Source organism: Oncorhynchus mykiss, chromosome 14 (genome assembly GCF_057628025.1).
Source record: "Oncorhynchus mykiss isolate SJ-2025 chromosome 14, ASM5762802v1, whole genome shotgun sequence".
Lineage (NCBI taxonomy): Eukaryota > Metazoa > Chordata > Actinopteri > Salmoniformes > Salmonidae > Oncorhynchus > Oncorhynchus mykiss.
The window spans coordinates 40,108,211-40,133,832 of NC_143035.1; the positions used below are offsets into that span (position 1 = coordinate 40,108,211).

A 25,622-nucleotide genomic window follows, 5' to 3' on the forward strand; every position below is an offset into this window, starting at 1 on the left:
CATAGCAACAGGTCACAAATCTTGCTGCTGTGATGGCACACTGTGGAATTTCACCCAGTAGATATGGGAGTTTATCAAAATTGGATTTGTTTTCGAATTCTTTGTGGATCTGTGTAATCTGAGGGAAATATGTCTCTCTAATATGGTCATACATTTGGCAGGAGGTTAGGAAGTGCAGCTCAGTTTCCACCTTATTTTGTGAGCAGTGAGCACATAGCCTGTCTTCTCTTGAGAGCCATGTCTGCCTACGGCGGCCTTTCTCAATAGCAAGGCTATGCTCACTGAGTCTGTACATAGTCAAAGCTTTCCTTAAGTTTGGGTCAGTCACAGTGGTCAGGTATTCTGCCGCTGTGTACTCTCTGTGTAGGGCCAAATAGCATTCTAGTTTGCTCTGTTTTTTTGTTAATTCTTTCCAATGTGTCAAGTAATTATATTTTTGTTTTCTCATGATTTGGTTGGGTCTAATTGTGCTGCTGTCCTGGGGCTCTGTGGGGTGTGTTTGTGTTTGTGAACAGAGCCCCAGGACCAGCTTGCTTAGGGGACTCTTCTCCAGGTTCATCTCTCTGTAGGTGATGGCTTTGTTATGGAAGGTTTGGGAATCGCTTCCTTTTAGGTGGTTGTAGAATTTAACATCTCTTTTCTGGATTTTGATCATTAGTGGGTATCGGCCTAATTCTGCTCTGCATGCATTATTTGGTGTTCTACGTTGTACACAGAGGATATTTTTGCAGAATTCTGCGTGCAGTCTCAATTTGGTGTTTCTCTCCATTTCTCTCTTTCTTTCTCCCTCCATCCCTCTGTCTGTTCTTCCCTTCCTCTCCTGCTAACTGCCAGGGATCGAAATGACATGTTTTGCTCAGCATCATGCAGTATGTGTGTCTTTCTGTCTGCCTCCACGTAACTCTGCCTCAACGCCACTCTGCCTTCACACCACTCTGCCTCCACACCAATCTGCCACTGCCTCCACACCATTCTGTCTCCACACCACTCTGCCTCCACACCACTCTGCCTCCACACTCCACACCACTCTGCCTCTGCCTCCACGCCGCTCAACCTCCACATCCCTCTGCCTCCACATCCCTCTGCCTCCACATCCCTCTGCCTCCACATCCCTCTGCCTCCACACCACTCTGCCTCCGCATCACTCTGCCTCCACACCACTCTGCCTCCACATCCCTCTGCCTCCACACCCATCTGCCTCCACACCACTCTGCCTCCACACCCCTCTGCCTCCACACCATTCTGCCTCCACACCACTCGGCCTCCACACCCCTCTACCTCCACATCCCTCTGCCTCCACACCCCTCTGCCTCCACACCATTCTGCCTCCACACCACTCGGCCTCCACACCCCTCTACCTCCACATCCCTCTGCCTCCACACCCCTCTGCCTCCACACCATTCTGCCTCCACATCCCTCTGCCTCCACACCCATCTGCCTCCACACCACTCTGCCTCCACACCCCTCTGCCTCCACACCATTCTGCCTCCACACCACTCGGCCTCCACACCCCTCTACCTCCACATCCCTCTGCCTCCACACCCCTCTGCCTCCACACCATTCTGCCTCCACACCACTCGGCCTCCACACCCCTCTACCTCCACATCCCTCTGCCTCCACACCCCTCTGCCTCCACACCATTCTGCCTCCACACCACTCTGCCTCCACACCGCTCTGCCTCCACACCATTCTGCCTCCACACCACTCTGCCTCCACATCGCTCTGCCTCCACACCGCTCTGCCTCCACATCCCTCTGCCTCCACACCGCTCTGCCTCCACACCACTCTGCATCCACACCGCTCTGCCTCCACACCGCTCTGCCTCCACACCATTCTGCCTCCACACCATTCTGCCTCCACACCACTCTGCCTCCACACCCCTCTGCCTCCACACCACCCTGCCTCCACACCGCTCTGCCTCCACATCGCTCTGCCTCCACACCACTCTGCCTCCACATAGCTCTGCCTCCACACCATTCTGCCTCCACATCGCTCTGCCTTCACACCACTCTGCCTCCACACCAATCTGCCACTGCCTCCACACCATTCTGTCTCCACACCACTCTGCCTCCACACCACTCTGCCTCCACACTCCACACCACTCTGCCTCTGCCTCCACATCCCTCTGCCTCCACATCCCTCTGCCTCCACATCCCTCTGCCTCCACACCACTCTGCCTCCACATCCCTCTGCCTCCACACCCATCTGCCTCCACACCACTCTGCCTCCACACCCCTCTGCCTCCACACCATTCTGCCTCCACACCACTCGGCCTCCACACCCCTCTACCTCCACATCCCTCTGCCTCCACACCCCTCTGCCTCCACACCATTCTGCCTCCACACCACTCGGCCTCCACACCCCTCTACCTCCACATCCCTCTGCCTCCACACCCCTCTGCCTCCACACCATTCTGCCTCCACATCCCTCTGCCTCCACACCCATCTGCCTCCACACCACTCTGCCTCCACACCCCTCTGCCTCCACACCATTCTGCCTCCACACCACTCGGCCTCCACACCCCTCTACCTCCACATCCCTCTGCCTCCACACCCCTCTGCCTCCACACCATTCTGCCTCCACACCACTCGGCCTCCACACCCCTCTACCTCCACATCCCTCTGCCTCCACACCCCTCTGCCTCCACACCATTCTGCCTCCACACCACTCTGCCTCCACACCGCTCTGCCTCCACACCATTCTGCCTCCACACCACTCTGACTCCACATCGCTCTGCCTCCACACCGCTCTGCCTCCACATCCCTCTGCCTCCACACCGCTCTGCCTCCACACCACTCTGCATCCACACCGCTCTGCCTCCACACCGCTCTGCCTCCACACCATTCTGCCTCCACACCACTCTGCCTCCACACCCCTCTGCCTCCACACCACCCTGCCTCCACACCGCTCTGCCTCCACATCGCTCTGCCTCCACACCACTCTGCCTCCACATAGCTCTGCCTCCACACCATTCTGCCTCCACATCGCTCTGCCTCCACACCGCTCTGCCTCCACATCGCTCTGCCTCCACACCGCTCTGCCTCCACACCACTCTGCCTCCACACCGCTCTGCCTCCACAACACCCTGCCTCCACACCACTCTGCCTCCACATCGCTCTGCCTCCACACCATTCTGCCTCCACACCACTCTGCCTCCACACCGCTCTGCCTCCACACCACTCTGCCTCCACATCGCTCTGCCTCCACACCATTCTGCCTCCACACCACTCTGCCTACACACCGCTCTGCCTCCACACCACCCTGCCTCCACACCGCTCTGCCTCCACATCGCTCTGCCTCCACATAACTCTGCCTCCACACCACTCTGTCTCAACGCCGCTCAGCCTCCACATCACTCTGCCTCCACATCATTCTGCCTCCACACCACTCTGCCTCCACATCGCTCTGCCTCCACATAACTCTGCCTCCACATAACTCTGCCTCCACATAACTCTGCCTCCACATCATTCTGCCTTCACACCACTCGGCCTCCACATCGCTCTGCCTCCACATAACTCTGCCTCCACATAACTCTGCCTCCACATAACTCTGCCTCCACATAACTCTGCCTCCACATCGCTCTGCCTCCACATCACTCTGCCTCCACATAAATTTGCCTCCACATCACTCTGCCTCCACACTCCACGGCACTCTGCCTAAACGCCACTCTGCCTCCACACCACTCTGCCTCCACACCACTCTGCCTCCACACTCCACGGCACTCTGCCTCCACACCCCTCTGCCTCCACGCCACTCTGCCTCCACACCACTCTGCCTCCACACCCCTCTGCCTCCACACTCCACGCCACTCTGCCTCCACACCGCTCTGCCTCCTCATCGCTCTGCCTCCACACCACTCTGCCTCCACACCACTCTGCCGCCACACCCCTCTGCCTCCACACCCCTCTGCCTCCACACTCCACGGCACTCTGCCTCCACACCACTCTGCCTCCACACCACTCTGCCTCCACACCGCTCTGCCTCCTCATCGCTCTGCCTCCACACCCCTCTGCCTCCACACCACTCTGCCTCCACACCCCTCTGCCTCCACACCACTCTGCCTCCACACCCCTCTGCCTCCACATCACTCTGCCTCCACATCACTCTGCCTCCACACCCCTCTGCCTCCACACCCCTCTGCCTCCACATCACTCTGCCTCCACATCACTCTGCCTCCACACAGGAATCAAAGATGTGTAAACTCTGGTGTGTAAACTCTGGTGTGTAAACTCTGGTGTGTAAACTCTGGTGTGTAAACTCTGGTGTGTAAACTCTGGTGTGTAAACTCTGGTGTGCTGTCTGCTATAATTCACCTTTTTATTTCCAATATTTACTACATGACTAGAGCGCCAAACAATAACAGATGCAGTACGGTAGCCTGCTAGGACACTTCGCAACGACTAGTAATTATTCTGCGCTCCAAATAGCTCCCTATTCCCTATATAGTGCACTACTTTAGACCAGAGCCCTTTTCCCTATATAGTGCACTACTTTAGACCAGAGCCCTATTCTCTACATAGTGCACTACTTTAGACCAGAGCCCTAGGGGCTATATAGTGAATAGGGTGCCATTTGGGATACAACCAGGGACATGGTTTCTACTACACAGACTGCAGGGAGGAGAAACAGGGATGTGTAGAGACTGATGACACAGAGGTAGATTTGACCATTTTACTCAACTCAATCTGATCACAGACCAACAACCGACCAACCAACCAACCGACCGACCAACCAATCAACCGACCAACCAACCGACCAACCAACCGACCAACCGACAAACCAACTGACCAACCGACCGACCGACCGACCAACCAACCGACCGACCAACCAACCGACCAACCGACCAACCGACCAACCGACCAACCGACCAACCAACCAACCAACCGACCAACCGACCAACAACCAACCGACCGACCAACCAACCAACCGACCAACCAACCAACAACCAACTGACCGACAGACTGACCAACCAACCAACCAACCAACCGACCAACAACCAACCGACCGACAGACTGACCAACCAACCAATCAGCTCCCCAATTAAAAAATGATACCTAAAAAAATCTGGCAAAAAAGGGCAGCCAATCTCAAACAAAATATGAACTAATGATGTCTTTAAAGCGCAAAAAAATGTTTTGCCACAGAAAGCAGCAGGCAGCCACAGGAAGCCAAACTGGCTAAGCCAATCACAGCCAAGCAGAGGCGGGGCCACAGGACAGGAAGTAGCCTAGCTGAAGGCCTGGGAGCGGTTGAGCGGGCGGTGTTACCTGGGCAGGTCGCGGTGCAGGCGCTTTTCTGGACATTCTGTCCGTCGCATGCCATGCCCCCGTTCAGCGGCGTGGGATTGGTGCAGCTGCGGCTCCTCCTCTGCCAGCCACGCCCACAAACTGAGCTGCATGCCGACCACGTTGTCCAGGTAGACCAACCTCCGTTCACTGTCACCATGATGAAGTGAAAAGGAGGAGGGAAGTCAAGGGGTAAGGTAGGGGAGGGGTGGGATGGAGGGATGGAGGGTGGAGGGAAGAGAGGAGGAGGGAAGAGAGGAAGAGGGAGTGAGAGAGGGAAAGAGGAGACGAGGAAAGGAGTGGATGGAAGGAGGGAGGGATGGAGCGACAAATCAGCCAGGGTTACCCGACATGGGTGGACAGATATTGAAGGGGGCCTGTCTGATTATATGTATTATGGACAGACATATATTAGTGGGTCCTGTCTGACTGCTGTACTGTAGGTGTGATGTTGTCTGCTGGCCTGTGACTACTGTATTTTACTGTAGGTGTGATGCTGTCTGCTGGCCTGTGACTACTGTATTTTACTGTAGGTGTGATGTTGTCTGCTGGCCTGTGACTACTGCATTTTACTGTAGGTGTGATGTTGTCTGCTGGCCTGTGACTACTGTATTTTACTGTAGGTGTGATGTTGTCTGATGGACTGTGACTACTGTATTTTACTGTAGGTGTGATGCTGTCAGATGGCCTGTGACTACTGTATTTTACTGTAGGTGTGATGTTGTCTGCTGGCCTGTGACTACTGTATTTTACTGTAGGTGTGATGCTGTCTGATGGCCTGTGACTACTGTATTTTACTGTAGGTGTGATGTTGTCTGCTGGCCTGTGACTACTGTATTTTACTGTAGCTGTGATGCTGTCTGCTGGCCTGTGACTACTGTATTTTACTGTAGGTGTGATGTTGTCTGCTGGCCTGTGACTACTGTATTTTACTGTAGGTGTGATGTTGTCTGCTGGCCTGTGACTACTGTATTTTACTGTAGGTGTGATGTTGTCTGCTGGCCTGTGACTACTGTATTTTACTGTAGCTGTGATGTTGTCTGTTGGCCTGTGACTAATGTATTTTACTGTAGCTGTGATGCTGTCTGCTGGCCTGTGACTACTGTTTTTTACTGTAGGTGTGATGCTGTCTGCTGGCCTGTGACTACTGTATTTTACTGTAGGTGTGATGTTGTCTGCTGGCCTGTGACTACTGTATTTTACTGTAGGTGTGATGTTGTCTGCTGGCCTGTGACTACTGTATTTTACTGTAGGTGTGATGCTGTCTGCTGGCCTGTGACTACTGTATTTTACTGTAGGTGTGATGTTGTCTGCTGGCCTGTGACTACTGTATTTTATTGTAGCTGTGATGCTGTCTGCTGGCCTGTGACTACTGTATTTTACTGTAGCTGTGATGCTGTCTGCCACCCTGGCTACAGTCAATGACACAACAGTGGTTGGCTAGGCTTTATCTCCGGCTACAGTCAATGACAAGGTAACAGTGGTTGGCTAGGCTTTATCTCCGGCTACAGTCAATGACAAGGTAACAGTGGTTGGCTAGGCTTTATCTCTGGCTAGAGTCAATGACATAACAGTGGTTGGCTAGGCTTTATCTCTGGCTACAGTCAATGACAAGGTAACAGTGGTTGGCTAGGCTTTATCTCCGGCTACAGTCAATGACATAACAGTGGTTGGCTAGGCTTTATCCCTGGCTACAGTCAATGACAAGGTAACAGTGGTTGGCTAGGCTTTATCTCTGGCTACAGTCAATGACAAGGTAACAGTGGTTGGCTAGGCTTTATCTCTGGCTACAGTCAATGACATAACAGTGGTTGGCTAGGCTTATCCCTGGCTACAGTCAATGACATAACAGTGGTTGGCTAGGCTTTATCCCTGGCTACAGTCAATGACAAGGTAACAGTGGTTGGCTAGGCTTTATCTCTGGCTACAGTCAATGACAAGGTAACAGTGGTTGGCTAGGCTTTATCTCTGGCTACAGTCAATGACATAACAGTGGTTGGCTAGGCTTTATCTCTGGCTACAGTCAATGACAAAACAGTGGTTGGCTAGGCTTTATCCCTGGCTACAGTCAATGACAAGGTAACAGTGGTTGGCTAGGCTTTATCTCTGGCTACAGTCAATGACATAACAGTGGTTGGCTAGGCTTTATCTCTGGCTACAGTCAATGATAAGGTAACAGTGGTTGGCTAGGCTTTATCCCCGGCTACAGTCAATGACATAACAGTGGTTGGCTAGGCTTTATCCCTGGCTACAGTCAATGACAAGGTAACAGTGGTTGGCTAGGCTTTATCTCCGGCTACAGTCAATGACATAACAATGGTTGGCTAGGCTTTATTCCTGGCTACAGTCAATGACAAGGTAACAGTGGTTGGCTAGGCTTTATCCCCGGCTACAGTCAATGACATAACAGTGGTTGGCTAGGCTTTATCTCTGGCTACAGTCAATGACATAAAAGTGGTTGGCTAGGCTTTAACCCCGGCTACAGTCAATGACATAACAGTGGTTGGCTAGGCTTTATCCCTTGACAGGCTCTGGTCAAAAGTAGTGCACTACACACAAAAAATAGGAGTTCAACAAGGGTTCTTTGAAGAACCTTAGGGTTCTTGGCACTGGAAATGGCCCACAAAAGGTTCTTCCAAGAACCCCATAGGGGGTGGGGGTTCATTGAGGAACCTAACTGCCCAACTGAAACACTTGGACTTGACTTAGTTGTTGGGGGGTGGGGGGGTTCATTGAGGAACCTACTTAGTTGTTGGGGTTGGTTCATTGAGGAATCTCCTTAGTTGTTGGGGGGTTCATTGAGGAACCTCCTTAGTTGTTGGGGGGGGGGGGGGGTTCATTGAGGAACCTCCTTTGTTGTTGTGGGGGGGTCAGTGAGGAACCTACTTAGTTGTTGGGGGGGGGGGTCATTGAGGAACTTAACTGCCCAACTGTAACACATGGACTTGAATTTGAAAGGACAGCAGGTGCAGGCACTTTTAACTGAAACATGTAAAGATCTCCTCAATTTAAGGTATGGTTTGTCCTTTGTAAGATCAAAATGTATATTGTTTTATGATGATACCATTTACCATCCAGGCTGCATCGTGGCTAGAGTCAACGACAGGTGTGCCAGCGACAGGTGTGCCAGCGGGTGGGCTACCCTTCACCCTGGGCTGGGAATAAAGTGGCCACCGCGGGGGACAGGAAAGAACGTGACACTCTGCTAATGTTGATGGGGGGGATATCAAAGAACGTGACACCCTGCTGCTCTTGACCTTGTTTCCATGTTTAAGAAACGCCTGTAGAAAGACAAATACACACCTGCTCCTGTGCTGCACTCTGTAGCTGTGGTATGTACTGTAGCTGTGCTGCACTCTGTAGCTGTGGTATGTACTGTAGCTGTGCTGCACTCTGTAGCTGTGGTATGTACTGTAGCTGTGCTGCACTCTGTAGCTGTGGTATGTACTGTAGCTGTGGTATGTACTGTAGCTGTGCTGCACTCTGTAGCTGTGGTATGTACTCTAGCTGTGGTATGTACTGTAGCTGTGCTGCACTCTGTAGCTGCGGTATGTACTGTAGCTGTGGTATGTACTGTAGCTGTGCTGCACTCTGTAGCTGTGGTATGTACTCTAGCTGTGGTATGTACTGTAGCTGTGCTTCACTCTGTAGCTGTGGTATGTACTCTAGCTGTGGTATGTACTGTAGCTGTGCTGCACTCTGTAGCTGTGGTATGTACTGTAGCTGTGGTATGTACTGTAGCTGTGCTGCACTCTGTAGCTGTGGTATGTACTGTAGCTGTGCTGCACTCTGTAGCTGTGGTATGTACTGTAGCTGTGGTGCACTCTGTAGCTGTGTTATGTACTGTAGCTGTGCTGCACTCTGTAGCTGTGGTATGTACTGTAGCTGTGGTGCACTCTGTAGCTGTGGTATGTACTGTAGCTGTGGTATGTACTGTAGCTGTGCTGCACTCTGTAGCTGTGGTATGTACTGTAGCTGTGGTGCACTCTGTAGCTGTGGTATGTACTGTAGCTGTGCTGCACTCTGTAGCTGTGGTATGTACTGTAGCTGTGCTGCGCTCTGTAGCTGTGGTATGTACTGTAGCTGTGCTGCGCTCTGTAGCTGTGGTATGTACTGTAGCTGTGCTGCACTCTGTAGCTGTGGTATGTACTGTAGCTGTGCTGCACTCTGTAGCTGTGGTATGTACTGTAGCTGTGCTGCGCTCTGTAGCTGTGGTATGTACTGTAGCTGTGCTGCACTCTGTAGCTGTGGTATGTACTGTAGCTGTGCTGCACTCTGTAGCTGTGGTATGTACTGTAGCTGTGCTGCATTCTGTAGCTGTGGTATGTACTGTAGCTGTGCTGCACTCTGTAGCTGTTAATATATAGGTATGGTAACTATCATTCACTTTCTCAAACTAGACACTGGCCGTGTCCAAATATCCAAATACTACATACTTAAACTGCATACTATGTACTCATCGTTGCATACCATTTAGCACGTACCGCTTAGTAAAAGGTATGCAGTATGCCACGGCCGCAACGCATTAGCGGCTACTGACTGGCTGAGTAGGTGGGGTGGGGCCGAGTGCGGATGGCTTTTGTCCAAATTCAACAGACAAAGTACATCACATTAACCAGCCTGATAATAGCTCATTTCCAATATGATTAATTTCTCTAAACTCTGACTAGAATAGGCCAGCTCAGGCTGGTTGTAGTCAGACTATCACATTCCACCTAAACCGTAGCCCCTATAGTCCATCTATCCTATTTAAAAAAGGACTGAAGACACAAACAGATAATTTGGTTAAATGTCAACATACTTCATAACCTAGAAAAACACATTGGAAACTTTTCAAATGTTAAAAAACAAAATGGCTGTCCACAGTGTGTTTCGGGTGCGTCGCATATTCAGAATCGCCGGACAGCAACATAATAAACTAAACCACTGATCATTGGGAACGGAGATCAGAACGACTGCTGAGACCTGATCCATGACTTAAATAATTCTATAGGTGGCCTAGCCTATACAACTAAACCAATCCACTTGTTCAAAAATGCCTGGTTAGCACGACGTCAATAAATCAACACAATCCCAAGTTCCCCGTTGCCTACACATTCAAAACAAATCAAAATATGTGTTTTAGTATTTAGCTTAAAAGCTCTGATGAAGGCCAGAAGAACTACCTGTTCTGGACCTGCTGTTTTTGACTTTCTCTCTCTCTACCGCACCTGCTGTCTCAAACTCTGAATGCTTGGCTATGAAAAGCCAACTGACATTTACTCCTGAGGTGCTGACCTGTTGCACCCTCGACAACCACTGTGATTATTATTATTTGACCCTGCTGGTCATCTATGAAAGTTTTGAAGAATAATCTTTGAAGACCAATCTGGCTTTAATGACCATGTACTTTTATAATCTCAACCCGGCACAGCCAGAAGAGGACTGGCCACCCCTAATAGCCTGGTTCCTCTCTAGGTTTCTTCCTAGGTTCTGGCCTTTCTAGAGAGTTTTTCCTAGCCACCGTGCTTCTACACCTGCATTGCTTGCTGTTTGGGGTTTTAGGCTGGGTTTCTGTACAGCACTTTGAGATATCAGCTGATGTAAGAAGGGCTTTATAAATACATTTGATTGAATTTAGCGGAACATCCTGTGGCATTTAAACGATGCTTATTTTTTCGAAAATACACATGCTGAGAATGAGATGACGTTGTTTCCTGCCATTCGTTGATGTTGTTTCCTGCCATTCGATGATGTTGTTTCCTGCCATTCGTTGATGTTGTTTCCTGCCATTCGATGATGTTGTTTCCTGCCATTCGTTGATGTTGTTTCCTGCCATTCGTTGATGTTGTTTCCTGCCATTCGATGATGTTGTTTCCTGCCATTCGTTGATGTTGTTTCCTGCCATTCGATGATGTTGTTTCCTGCCATTCGATGATGTTGTTTCCTGCCATTAGTTGATGTTGTTTCCTGCCATTCGTTGATGTTGTTTCCTGCCATTCGATGATGTTGTTTCCTGCCATTTGTTGATGTTGTTTCCTGCCATTCGTTGATGTTGTTTCCTGCCATTCGATGATGTTGTTTCCTGCCATTCGATGATGTTGTTTCCTGCCATTAGTTGATGTTGTTTCCTGCCATTCGATGATGTTGTTTCCTGCCATTCGATGATGTTGTTTCCTGCCATTCGTTGATGTTGTTTCCTGCCATTCGATGATGTTGTTTCCTGCCATTCGATGATGTTGTTTCCTGCCATTCGATGATGTTGTTTCCTGCCATTCGATGATGTTGTTTCCTGCCATTCGATGATGTTGTTTCCTGCCATTCGATGATGTTGTTTCCTGCCATTCGTTGATGTTGTTTCCTGCCATTCGATGATGTTGTTTCCTGCCATTTGTTGATGTTGTTTCCTGCCATTCGTTGATGTTGTTTCCTGCCATTCGATGATGTTGTTTCCTGCCATTAGTTGATGTTGTTTCCTGCCATTAGTTGATGTTGTTTCCTGCCATTCGATGATGTTGTTTCCTGCCATTCGATGATGTTGTTTCCTGCCATTCGATGATGTTGTTTCCTGCCATTCGATGATGTTGTTTCCTGTCATTCGTTGATGTTGTTTCCTGCCATTCGATGATGTTGTTTCCTGCCATTCGATGATGTTGTTTCCTGCCATTCGATGATGTTGTTTCCTGCCATTAGTTGATGTTGTTTCCTGCCATTCGATGATGTTGTTTCCTGCCATTCGATGATGTTGTTTCCTGCCATTCGTTGATGTTGTTTCCTGCCATTCGATGATGTTGTTTCCTGCCATTTGTTGATGTTGTTTCCTGCCATTCGATGATGTTGTTTCATGCCATTCGTTGATGTTGTTTCCTGCCATTCGTTGATGTTGTTTCCTGCCATTCGATGATGTTGTTTCCTGCCATTTGTTGATGTTGTTTCCTGCCATTCGATGATGTTGTTTCATGCCATTCGTTGATGTTGTTTCCTGCCATTCGTTGATGTTGTTTCCTGCCATTCGTTGATGTTGTTTCCTGCCATTCGATGATGTTGTTTCCTGCCATTAGTTGATGTTGTTTCCTGCCATTAGTTGATGTTGTTTCCTGCCATTCGTTGATGTTGTTTCCTGCCATTCGATGATGTTGTTTCCTGCCATTTGTTGATGTTGTTTCCTGCCATTCGTTGATGTTGTTTCCTGCCATTCGATGATGTTGTTTCCTGCCATTCGATGATGTTGTTTCCTGCCATTAGTTGATGTTGTTTCCTGCCATTCGATGATGTTGTTTCCTGCCATTCGATGATGTTGTTTCCTGCCATTCGATGATGTTGTTTCCTGCCATTCGATGATGTTGTTTCATGCCATTCGTTGACGTTGTTTCCTGCCATTCGTTGACGTTGTTTCCTGCCATTCGTTGATGTTGTTTCCTGCCATTCGTTGATGTTGTTTCCTGCCATTCGATGATGTTGTTTCCTGCCATTCGATGATGTTGTTTCCTGCCATTCGATGATGTTGTTTCCTGCCATTCGTTGATGTTGTTTCCTGCCATTCGTTGATGTTGTTTCCTGCCATTCGATGATGTTGTTTCCTGCCATTCGATGATGTTGTTCCCCACCATTAGTTGATTTCAGCAGCACATCCCCATATCTAATGATCAGCTGTTGTCAAAGCCAAAACCACTATGGCATTCGGGTATTTAAATATACTCGATTTTCAAAATTATGAATACTTATTAAAAAAAAAAATTGAATACTCAAACGGTGTACTATTTAGTATGCAACTATTCTGCCACGACCACTGACTTTACTGATTATGAGACGAGACAAAATATCAGTCTAATCTTCAGCTTGTTTTAAAGAGCTCCATTAGTATGTATCATTCTCCCAAAGTAGACACTTTACTGATTAAGTAAACTTTTATCATATTCATGTTTAAAGACAGTTATTTATTGTTTATAGTTTATTATTGTTATTGTTATATATATATATTATTGTTATAGACAGTTGTTTATTGTTTATAGTTTATTATTGTTATTCAAGCTCCTCATTACATTTTAAGGAACCAAAGACCTCAACGAGGATACCTGTGTATCTAAATACAAATCCTCTCCTCTAACACAACCATGTGGTAAAGCAATTGATCCAAAAGCAGAGGTGAAACGTGTTCATATTTCCAGCTAAATGTCACTGTCCTCTACAAGCTGGACAAAAGACACAGGAAGAAAGATCCAATGTTTTACGTCTAAGATGAACAGGAAAAAACTGACCTGAACGTTTTGAACTCAAAAATTCTTACTAAAACTAAACTTTTCATAACAACGTTTCGATCTGATTCTAAATAATATATAATTGCTTGAAAATGCCAATCCACTTGAAAGGACCGAGCAGTGAGAGTAGTGTGGTGATTAGAGTATTTGTCACGTATGCTCCCCCCCCCCCCCCAGCGCTTGAGGACGCCAGGCTGCCCTGCATCACGCACTCCTGCCATCCATTACGCACACCTGCCTTCCCTCTCTACGCGCCTCAGCAATATTGGACTCACCTGGACTCATCATCTGTTTATGTTTACCTCTCCATATATAAGTCAGGTTCCCTGCTCTGTTTCCTGCTGATGCATTGATTGTTTTTTTGTCTTTATTATCAGTTCGTCTGACGCTGTTGCTGTCTCGTTCCATCTCCGTTCTTCATTAAATGTTTGACTCCCCCGTACCTGCTTCGTCTCTCCAGCCTCAACTCATGTGACAGAATGCATCAGCCAATCACACGAAGCATCGGGGCGTACTGGCGTTCTGGTTGGTATGGTGACCTCGGCTCTGGGTCGCCGCCGATGGAACCGGGGGGTGCCTAGCCAGCTCGTCGGGCTTCCACGCTCTAGCTGGATCGAGAGGTTTCCTTGTCCCGGTTGGCTCGAATGGTGCCCATCCCACGTCGGGCCTCAGCCAGATCGTCCGTTCTTTATTAAATGTTTGACTCCCCTGCTTGGTCTCTCCAGCCTCAACTCATGTGATAGTATTGTGGTCTCTTTGGCATAACAGGCAGTGTGATAACATGTAGTTGATGAATGTGAAGTGTTTTGAATGTAGGCTACAACACCATGTAATTTAACGTCACATTTTCACACTTGAAAGACATGACATCGTTCTTCTTATTCTGATCAGACTGGAACTGACTATTGCAACGACTCTAACTTGTGAATTATCCCTAACAATGCCTAAGTGTATGTTCCTGTGTGTGTGAGCCTCTGTGTCAAAACAGACCAAATCAAACGATAACTAGTCTATATACACAGGGTACCAGTACTGAGTAATGATAACTAGGTTATATACACAGGGTACCAGTACTGAGTAATGATAACTAGGTTAATTACACAGGGTACCAGTGCTGAGTAATGATAACTAGGTTATATACACAGGGTACCAGTACTGAGTAATGATAACTAGGTTATATACACAGGGTACCAGTACTGAGTAATGATAACTAGGTTAATTACACAGGGTACCAGTGCTGAGTAATGATAACTAGGTTATATACACAGGGCACCAATGTGCCGGGTATGAGATAATTGAGGTACATATTCTGTAGTTGGGAATAAAGTAATGATAACTAGGTTATATACACAGGGCACCAATGTGCCGGGTATGAGATAATTGAGGTACATATTCTGTAGTTGGGAATAAAGTAATGATAACTAGGTTATATACACAGGGCACCAATGTGCCGGGTATGAGATAATTGAGGTACATATTCTGTAGTTGGGAATAAAGTAATGATAACTAGGTTATATACACAGGGCACCAATGTGCCTGGTATGAGATAATTGAGGTACATATTCTGTAGTTGGGAATAAAGTGATGATAATTAGGTTATATACACAGGGCACCAATGTGCCGGGTATGAGATAATTGAGGTACATATTCTGTAGTTGGGAATAAAGTGATGATAACTAGATTATATACACAGGGCACCAATGTGCCGGGTATGAGATAATTGAGGTAGTTATGTACATATTCTGTAGTTGGGAATAAAGTAATGATAACTAGGTTATATACACAGGGCACCAATGTGCCGGGTATGAGATAATTGAGGTACATATTCTGTAGTTGGGAATAAAGTAATGATAACTAGGTTATATACACAGGGCACCAATGTGCCGGGTATGAGATAATTGAGGTACATATTCTGTAGTTGGGAATAAAGTAATGATAACTAGGTTATATACACAGGGCACCAATGTGCCTGGTATGAGATAATTGAGGTACATATTCTGTAGTTGGGAATAAAGTGATGATAATTAGGTTATATACACAGGGCACCAATGTGCCGGGTATGAGATAATTGAGGTACATATTCTGTAGTTGGGAATAAAGTGATGATAACTAGATTATATACACAGGGCACCAATGTGCCGGGTATGAGATAATTGAGGTAGTTATGTACATATTCTGTAGTTGGGAATAAAGTAATGATAACTAGGTTATATACACAGGGCACCAATGTGCCTGGTATGAGATAATTGAGGTACATATTCTGTAGTTGGGAATAAAGTAATGATAACTAGGTTATATACACAGGGCACCAATGTGCCTGGTATGAGATAATTGAGGTACATATTCTGTAGTTGGGAATAAAGTGATGATAACTAGGTTATATACACAGGGCACCAATGTGCCAGGTATGAGATAATTGAGGTACATATTCTGTAGTTGGGAATAAAGTGATGATAATTAGGTTATATACACAGGGCACCAATGTGCCGGGTATGAGATAATTGAGGTACATATTCTGTAGTTGGGAATAAAGTGATGATAATTAGGTTATATACACAGGGCACCAATGTGCCTGGTATGAGATAATTGAGGTAGTTATGTACATATTCTGTAGTTGGGAATAAAGTAATGATAACTAGGTTATATACACAGGGCACCAATGTGCCGGGTATGAGATAATTGAGGTACATATTCTGTAGTTGGGAATAAAGTAATGATAACTAGGTTATATACACAGGGCACCAATGTGCCGGGTATGAGATAATTGAGGTACATATTCTGTAGTTGGGAATAAAGTAATGATAACTAGGTTATATATACAGGGCACCAATGTGCCGGGTATGAGATAATTGAGGTACATATTCTGTAGTTGGGAATAAAGTGATGATAACTAGGTTTTATACACAGGGCACGGTGCCCTCGGGTATGAGATAATTGAGGTACATATTCTGTAGTTGGGAATAAAGTAATGATAACTAGGTTATATACACAGGGCACCAATGTGCCGGGTATGAGATAATTGAGGTACATATTCTGTAGTTGGGAATAAAGTGATGATAACTAGGTTTTATACACAGGGCACGGTGCCCTCGGGTATGAGATAATTGAGGTACATATTCTGTAGTTGGGAATAAAGTGATGATAACTAGGTTTTATACACAGGGCACGGTGCCCTCGGGTATGAGATAATTGAGGTACATATTCTGTAGTTGGGAATAAAGTGATGATAACTAGGTTATATACACAGGGCACCAATGTGCCGGGTATGAGATAATTGAGGTACATATTCTGTAGTTGGGAATAAAGTGATGATAACTAGGTTATATACACAGGGCACCAATGTGCCTGGTATGAGATAATTGAGGTACATATTCTGTAGTTGGGAATAAAGTGATGATAACTAGGTTTTATACACAGGGCACCAATGTGCCGGGTATGAGATAATTGAGGTACATATTCTGTAGTTGGGAATAAAGTGATTGATAATAAACTGTAACAGCAGCGTTTGTGATGAGTCAAAAAACTGAGTGCAAAAATGGTTTAATGGGCAGATCGTCTGGGTAACTATTTAACCAACTATTTATCAGTCTAAGGACTTGGGTGTGGAATCAATTGAGGGTCCTGTTGGTGCATCGGTACCGCCAGCCGTAATGAGAGAACAGTCTTATGACTTGCGTGGCTGGAATCTTTGACAAATCTTTCGGGCCTTCCTCTGACACCGCCAGCCGTGCTGTCTGACACCGCCTGGTATCAGGAAGCACAGCCCCAGTGATGTACTGGGCTTTAAGCATTACCCTTTACCCTTTCGGGCCTTCCTCTGACACCGCCAGCCGTGCTGTCTGACACCGCCTAGTATCAGGAAGCACAGCCCCAGCGATGTACTGGGCTTTAAGCATTACCCTCTGTAGCGTCTTCCCAAATAGTTTCTATACCAGGCGGTGATGCAGCCAGCCAAGATGCTCTCAATGGTGCAGCTGTAGACCTTTGAGGATCTGAGGGCCCCGTGCCAAATCTTTTCAGCCTGCCGAAGGGGGGAAGAGGCGTTGTCGTGCCCTCTTCACGACCTGATCCAACCAACAGCCCCTGTCGATGTGAATGGGGGTGTGCTCACCCATCCGTTTCCTGTAGTCTACGATCAGCTCCTTTGTCTTGCTGACATTGAGGGGGAGGTTGTTGTCCTGTGACGACACTGTGTGAGTGCGTTTCGTGCATGTCTCTGTGTGTGCCCTGCTCCTGTGTGTGCTCCGTGGGAGTTCACCACTGGCACATAATGGGTATAATTGGATCATGGAAGATGATTGGATGGAATCAAGTCGTCTGAATTCTAATCAACTCTCTCTATATTTACTCTCCCTGGTTCAACTCCCCAATGACACCCTATTCCCTATATCCTGTAGTACACCATAAATTGCACCCTATTCCCTATATACTGTAGTGCACTATTAATGACACCCTATTCCCTATGTATTGTTGTGCACTATAAATTACACCCTATTCCCTATACACTGTAGTGCACTATAAATTACACAACTACAACGCTGTGAAACCAGTAGGTCTGGTCCCTCTAACTACAACGCTGTGAAACCAGTAGGTCTGGTCCCTCTAACTACAACACCGTGAAACCAGTAGGTCTGGTCCCTCTAACTACAACGCCATGAAACCAGTAGGACTGGTCCCTCTAACTACAACGCTGTGAAACCAGTAGGTCTGGTCCCTCTAACTACAACGCCATGAAACCAGTAGGACTGGTCCCTCTAACTACAACGCTGTGAAACCAGTAGGTCTGGTCCCTCTAACTACAATGCTGTGAAACCAGTAGGTCTGGTCCCTCTAACTACAACACTGTGAAACCAGTAGGACTGGTCCCTCTAACTACAACGCTGTGAAACCAGTAGGACTGGTCCCTCTAACTACAACGCCATGAAACCAGTAGGACTGGTCCCTCTAACTACAACGCTGTGAAACCAGTAGGTCTGGTCCCTCTAACTACAACGCTGTGAAACCAGTAGGTCTGGTCCCTCTAACTACAACACTGTGAAACCAGTAGGTCTGGTCCCTCTAACTACAACGCTGTGAAACCAGTAGGACTGGTCCCTCTAACTACAACACTGTGAAACCAGTAGGTCTGGTCCCTAAAACTACAACGCTGTGAAACCAGTAGGTCTGGTCCCTCTAACTACAACGCTGTGAAACCAGTAGGTCTGGTCCCTCTAACTACAACGCTGTGAAACCAGTAGGTCTGGTCCCTCTAACTACAACACCGTGAAACCAGCAGGTCTGGTCCCTCTAACTACAACACTGTGAAACCAGTAGGTCTGGTCCCTCTAACTACAACACCATGAAACCAGTAGGTCTGGTCCCTCTAACTACAACGCTGTGAAACCAGCAGGTCTGGTCCCTCTAACTACAACACCGTGAAACCAGTAGGTCTGGACCCTCTAACTACAACACCGTGAAACCAGTAGGTCTGGTCCCTCTAACTACAACGCTGTGAAACCAATTGGTCTGGTCCTTCTAACTACAACACTGTGAAACCAGTAGGACTGGTCCCTCTAACTCCAACGCTGTGAAACCAGCAGGTCTGGTCCCTCTAACTACAACGCTGTGAAACCAGCAGGTCTGGTCCCTCTAACTACATAGCCTACTTCCACCATCATTTCCCTCTAAATTGGCCTGCCTCTCTGCCTCTCTCTCTCTCTCTCTCTCTCTCTCTCTCTCTCTCTCTCTCTCTATCTCTCTCTCTCTCTCTCTCTCTCTCTCTCTCTCTCTATCTCTGTCTCTCTCTCTCTCTCTCTCTCTCTCTCTCTCTCTCTCTCGCTACTCGCCGCTCTACCCCTTCTGCTCCCTCCTGGGCCTCCGTGGCTGAATCATTTCCTTGCCCTCTCTCTGTGATTGATTGCCCACCATGGTAAGGTAAAAAACACTTTGCCCCTGATTACCTCTGAGCACAGAGTGGCTCCACCACAGCAGACTGCCTGCCCCCTCATTACCATGTATCCAACCCGGCTCCCCTTCTACCCTCCGTCCGTACCACCATCCCTCCCCTATCTCCTTCCCTACTCCCCATCACCTCACCAATGCAAATACATAGGCTGCCTGCCAAATGGCACCCTCTTCCATATTCTGTAAAGTAGTGCACTATATAGGGCATAGGGTGCCATTTTGGAGGACGCCAGACTATTATGACTCACTATGCCTAGAGTTCAGTCTGAGCCCTGGCCTCTGAGAAGTCAAGGTAAGTAAATGGACATATTTTAATGTGAAGTCGTGCAGATTACATTAGGGGTCGCGGTAATGACAGTGATTAACGGGACAATCGAAGAACATTTGTGGCCTTTTTCACAAGCCCTAGTATGGTTTGAGGAAAATCAAATTGCATATACGAGCGACCTGCAATTTATGTTCAATTTCTCTGGGTCTCGGGGCCTAAGTGCGAGGCTTCATTGATTGACGTTATAAAAGGCAAACAATAGGTTGCAAATGGGACTCGGCGCTCTTTTCAATTTAATTCTTATATTATGAATCAGGTAAATATGGGAAATCCACAGGCCAATCCTTTCAATCATCTCTCAACAAAATAACTCATCAAGAATAATTTTAGGGGTAATTGTTTTTTCCCTTTCTCCTTCTCTTTTTCAAACGCTGGAAGCTGAGAGGAAAACAATGGAATTGAATTACTGACAAAACGTGGTCGGAATTAAACTAGGCTCCTTACAAACTATCCATAGTCGGAATAAAACTAGGCTAATTTTAAACTATTAATTTTCTGAATTATACTAGGCTAATTTCAAACCATCCATGGTCAGAATTAAACTAGTTTCATTCCAAACTATTTATTGTCTGAATTAAACTAGGCTAATATTAAACTATTAATTTTCTGAATAAACTAGGTTTATTTTAAACTATTCCTGGTCTGAAATAAACTAGGCTAATGTTAAACTATTCTGGGTCTGAATTAAAATAGGTTAATTTGAAACTATTCCTGGTCGGAAATAAACTAGGTTTATTTTAACCTATTCCTGGTCTGAATTAAACTAGGCTCATTTTAAACTATTCTGGGTCTGAAATAAACTAGGTTTATTTTAACCTATTCCTGGTCTGAATTAAACTAGGCTAATTTTAAACTATTCTGGGTCTGAATTAAACTAGGTTTATTTTAACCTATTCCTGGTCTGAATTAAACTAGGCTAATTTTAAACTATTCTGGGTCTGAATTAAACTAGGTTTATTTTAACCTATTCCTGGTCTGAATTAAACTAGGCTAATTTTAAACTATTCTGGGTCTGAATTAAACTAGGTTTATTTTAACCTATTCCTGGTCTGAATTAAACTAGGTTTATTTGAAACTATTCGTTGTGAATCTCTCCACAACATACTTGCCGCATTCATCAAAAATAAAATAGATGTTCAAACCCATCCTGGCGTTGGAAAATACATGTGTTTTACGGATACTGACAATCATGATCACTTTGTTTTTGTCCAAAATAGCACACTGTTCCCTTTATAGTACACTTAGGTGTCACGTTCGTTGAATGGAGGAGACCAAGGGGCAGCGTGAGATGATTACATCTTATTTTAATGAAGACGAATAAACACTTAAACAAATTTACAAAACAACAAAAACGAACGTGGAGCTATATATGATAAGTGCAGACACGGGCAATAACCCACGAATTTCCTTAAAGAATATGGCTGCCTAAATATGGTTCCCAATCAGAGACAACGATAAACAGCTGCCTCTGATTGAAAACCTATCTAGGCAACCATAGACATACATAAACACCTAGATAGTAAACAACCCCATAAACATACAACACCCCTAGACAGTACAGAAACACATACATCACCCATGTCACACCCTGACCTAACCAAAATAATAAAGAAAACAAAGAATAATAAGGTCAGGGAGTGATATAAGGACTAGGGCCCATAGAACTCTGGTCCAAATAGTGCACTAAGGACTAGGGCCCATAGAACTCTGGTCCAAATAGTGCACTAAGGACTAGGGCCCATAGAACTCTGGTCCAAATAGTGCACTAAGGACTAGGGCCCATCGAACTCTGGTCCAAATAGTGCACTAAGGACTAGGGCCCATCGAACTCTGGTCCAAATAGTGCACTAAGGACTAGGGCCCATAGAACTCTGGTCCAAATAGTGCACTAAGGACTAGGGCCCATCGAACTCTGGTCCAAATAGTGCACTAAGGACTAGGGCCCATCGAACTCTGGTCCAAATAGTGCACTAAGGACTAGGGCCCATAGAACTCTGGTCCAAATAGTGCACTAAGGACTAGGGCCCATAGAACTCTGGTCCAAATAGTGCACTAAGGCCTAGGGCCCATAGAACTCTGGTCCAAATAGTGAACTAAATGGGGAATATGGTGCCATTTGTACTGGGTTTTCTGTCTCCCAGACTAGCTCAGTGTAAACACACTAGACACTGTAACATCTCCCCCCCCACGGCTCCTACACACACACACAGTGACCACTTTAATGACTCACACTCAGGCGAATGAGCCACCATGTTGGCTCTGCTGTTAGCATGTAGAGCAGCATTGGGTTTGAGGCTACGCCATGAGCTGTAATGGATGCCAGGTCAGTGTTAGTACCGGCTGTACCGCGGTGTGTGAGGAGGGAATGTGCCGTGTGTTGGAATGTTAAACAAAGGTCAACACCAAGTCATTATTAACACTTTGCTGTTAATTCAATTTCGCTTCAACACCTCTGCCTACAGGGAAAACACATGGGAGTAGAAAGGTTGGGATAGATACCGGACGATACCGGGTTGTTTCTGTTACAGTATCAGCAGTATAGACTAGTTGTTACTATATCAGCTGTCTGTGTCTCTATAGACTAGTTGTTACTATATCAGCTGTCTGTGTCTGTATAGACTAGTTGTTACTATATCAGCTGTCTGTATAGACTAGTTGTTACTATATCAGCTGTCTGTGTCTGTATAGACTAGTTGTTACTATATCAGCTGTCTGTGTCTCTATAGACTAGTTGTTACTATATCAGCTGTCTGTGTCTCTATAGACTAGTTGTTACTATATCATCTGTCTGTGTCTGTATAGACTAGTTGTTACTATATCAGCTGTCTGTGTCTGTATAGACCAGTTGTTACTATATCAGCTGTCTGTGTCTGTATAGACTAGTTGTTACTATATCAGCTGTCTGTGTCTGTATAGACTAGTTGTTACTATATCAGCTGTCTGTGTCTGTATAGACCAGTTGTTACTATATCAGCTGTCTGTGTCTCTATAGACTAGTTGTTACTATATCAGCTGTCTGTGTCTGTATAGACTAGTTGTTACTATATCAGCTGTCTGTGTCTGTGTAGACCAGTTGTTACTATATCAGCTGTCTGTGTCTCTATAGACTAGTTGTTACTATATCAGCTGTCTGTGTCTGTATAGACTAGTTGTTACTATATCAGCTGTCTGTGTCTGTATAGACTAGTTGTTACTATATCAGCTGTCTGTGTCTGTATAGACCAGTTGTTACTATATCAGCTGTCTGTGTCTGTATAGACTAGTTGTTACTATATCAGCTGTCTGTGTCTGTATAGACTAGTTGTTACTATATCAGCTGTCTGTGTCTGTATAGACCAGTTGTTACTATATCAGCTGTCTGTGTCTCTATAGACTAGTTGTTACTATATCAGCTGTCTGTGTCTGTATAGACTAGTTGTTACTATATCAGCTGTCTGTGTCTGTGTAGACCAGTTGTTACTATATCAGCTGTCTGTGTCTCTATAGACTAGTTGTTACTATATCAGCTGTCTGTGTCTGTATAGACTAGTTGTTACTATATCAGCTGTCTGTGTCTGTATAGACTAGTTGTTACTATATCAGCTGGCTGTGTCTCTATAGACTAGTTGTTACTATATCAGCTGTCTGTGTCTGTATAGACTAGTTGTTACTATATCATCTGTCTGTGTCTGTATAGACTAGTTGTTACTATATCAGCTGTCTGTGTCTGTATAGACTAGTTGTTACTATATCAGCTGTCTGTGTCTGTATAGACCAGTTGTTACTATATCAGCTGTCTGTGTCTCTATAGACTAGTTGTTACTATATCAGCTGTCTGTGTCTGTATAGACTAGTTGTTACTATATCAGCTGTCTGTGTCTGTATAGACCAGTTGTTACTATATAAGCTGTCTGTGTCTCTATAGACTAGTTGTTACTATATCAGCTGTCTGTGTCTGTATAGACCAGTTGTTACTATATCAGCTGTCTGTGTCTCTATAGACTAGTTGTTACTATATCAGCTGTCTGTGTCTGTATAGACTAGTTGTTACTATATCAGCTGTCTGTGTCTGTATAGACCAGTTGTTACTATATCAGCTGTCTGTGTCTCTATAGACTAGTTGTTACTATATCAGCTGTCTGTGTCTGTATAGACCAGTTGTTACTATATCAGCTGTCTGTGTCTGTATAGACCAGTTGTTACTATATCAGCTGTCTGTGTCTGTATAGACCAGTTGTTACTATATCAGCTGTCTGTGTCTGTATAGACTAGTTGTTACTATATCATCTGTCTGTGTCTGTATAGACTAGTTGTTACTATATCAGCTGTCTGTGTCTCTATAGACTAGTTGTTACTATATCAGCTGTCTGTGTCTGTATAGACTAGTTGTTACTATATCAGCTGTCTGTGTCTGTGTAGACCAGTTGTTACTATATCAGCTGTCTGTGTCTGTATAGACCAGTTGTTACTATATCAGCTGTCTGTGTCTGTATAGACTAGTTGTTACTATATCAGCTGTCTGTGTCTCTATAGACTAGTTGTTACTATATCAGCTGTCTGTGTCTCTATAGACTAGTTGTTACTATATCAGCTGTCTGTGTCTGTATAGACCAGTTGTTACTATATCAGCTGTCTGTGTCTCTATAGACTAGTTGTTACTATATCAGCTGTCTGTGTCTGTATAGACTAGTTGTTACTATATCAGCTGTCTGTGTCTGTATAGACCAGTTGTTACTATATCAGCTGTCTGTGTCTGTATAGACCAGTTGTTACTATATCAGCTGTCTGTGTCTGTATAGACCAGTTGTTACTATATCAGCTGTCTGTGTCTGTATAGACTAGTTGTTACTATATCAGCTGTCTGTGTCTGTATAGACTAGTTGTTACTATATCAGCTGTCTGTGTCTGTATAGACCAGTTGTTACTATATCAGCTGTCTGTGTCTCTATAGACTAGTTGTTACTATATCAGCTGTCTGTGTCTGTATAGACTAGTTGTTACTATATCAGCTGTCTGTGTCTGTGTAGACCAGTTGTTACTATATCAGCTGTCTGTGTCTCTATAGACTAGTTGTTACTATATCAGCTGTCTGTGTCTGTATAGACTAGTTGTTACTATATCAGCTGTCTGTGTCTGTATAGACCAGTTGTTACTATATCAGCTGGCTGTGTCTCTATAGACTAGTTGTTACTATATCAGCTGTCTGTGTCTGTATAGACTAGTTGTTACTATATCATCTGTCTGTGTCTGTATAGACTAGTTGTTACTATATCAGCTGTCTGTGTCTGTATAGACTAGTTGTTACTATATCAGCTGTCTGTGTCTGTATAGACCAGTTGTTACTATATCAGCTGTCTGTGTCTCTATAGACTAGTTGTTACTATATCAGCTGTCTGTGTCTGTATAGACTAGTTGTTACTATATCAGCTGTCTGTGTCTGTATAGACCAGTTGTTACTATATAAGCTGTCTGTGTCTCTATAGACTAGTTGTTACTATATCAGCTGTCTGTGTCTGTATAGACCAGTTGTTACTATATCAGCTGTCTGTGTCTCTATAGACTAGTTGTTACTATATCAGCTGTCTGTGTCTGTATAGACTAGTTGTTACTATATCAGCTGTCTGTGTCTGTATAGACCAGTTGTTACTATATCAGCTGTCTGTGTCTCTATAGACTAGTTGTTACTATATCAGCTGTCTGTGTCTGTATAGACCAGTTGTTACTATATCAGCTGTCTGTGTCTGTATAGACCAGTTGTTACTATATCAGCTGTCTGTGTCTGTATAGACCAGTTGTTACTATATCAGCTGTCTGTGTCTGTATAGACTAGTTGTTACTATATCAGCTGTC

General features: G+C 45.6%; 1 protein-coding gene and 1 long non-coding RNA gene across 2 annotated transcripts in view; one reads left to right on the top strand and one right to left on the bottom strand.

Moving 5' to 3' along the window:
- Positions 1 to 25,622, top strand: part of LOC149978368 (uncharacterized) — a 639,609-nt gene that overhangs the window by 61,582 nt on the left and 552,405 nt on the right. The window lies entirely within an intron of this gene.
- LOC149978370 (netrin receptor unc-5 homolog) overlaps positions 14,015 to 25,622 on the bottom strand; it is a 41,625-nt gene continuing 30,017 nt past the window's right edge. Inside the window, exon 4 of the mRNA XM_090198027.1 lies at positions 14,015 to 14,130. Coding sequence (XP_090054153.1) covers positions 14,015 to 14,130 — 116 coding nt within the window. The remainder of the gene's footprint in view (positions 14,131 to 25,622) is intronic.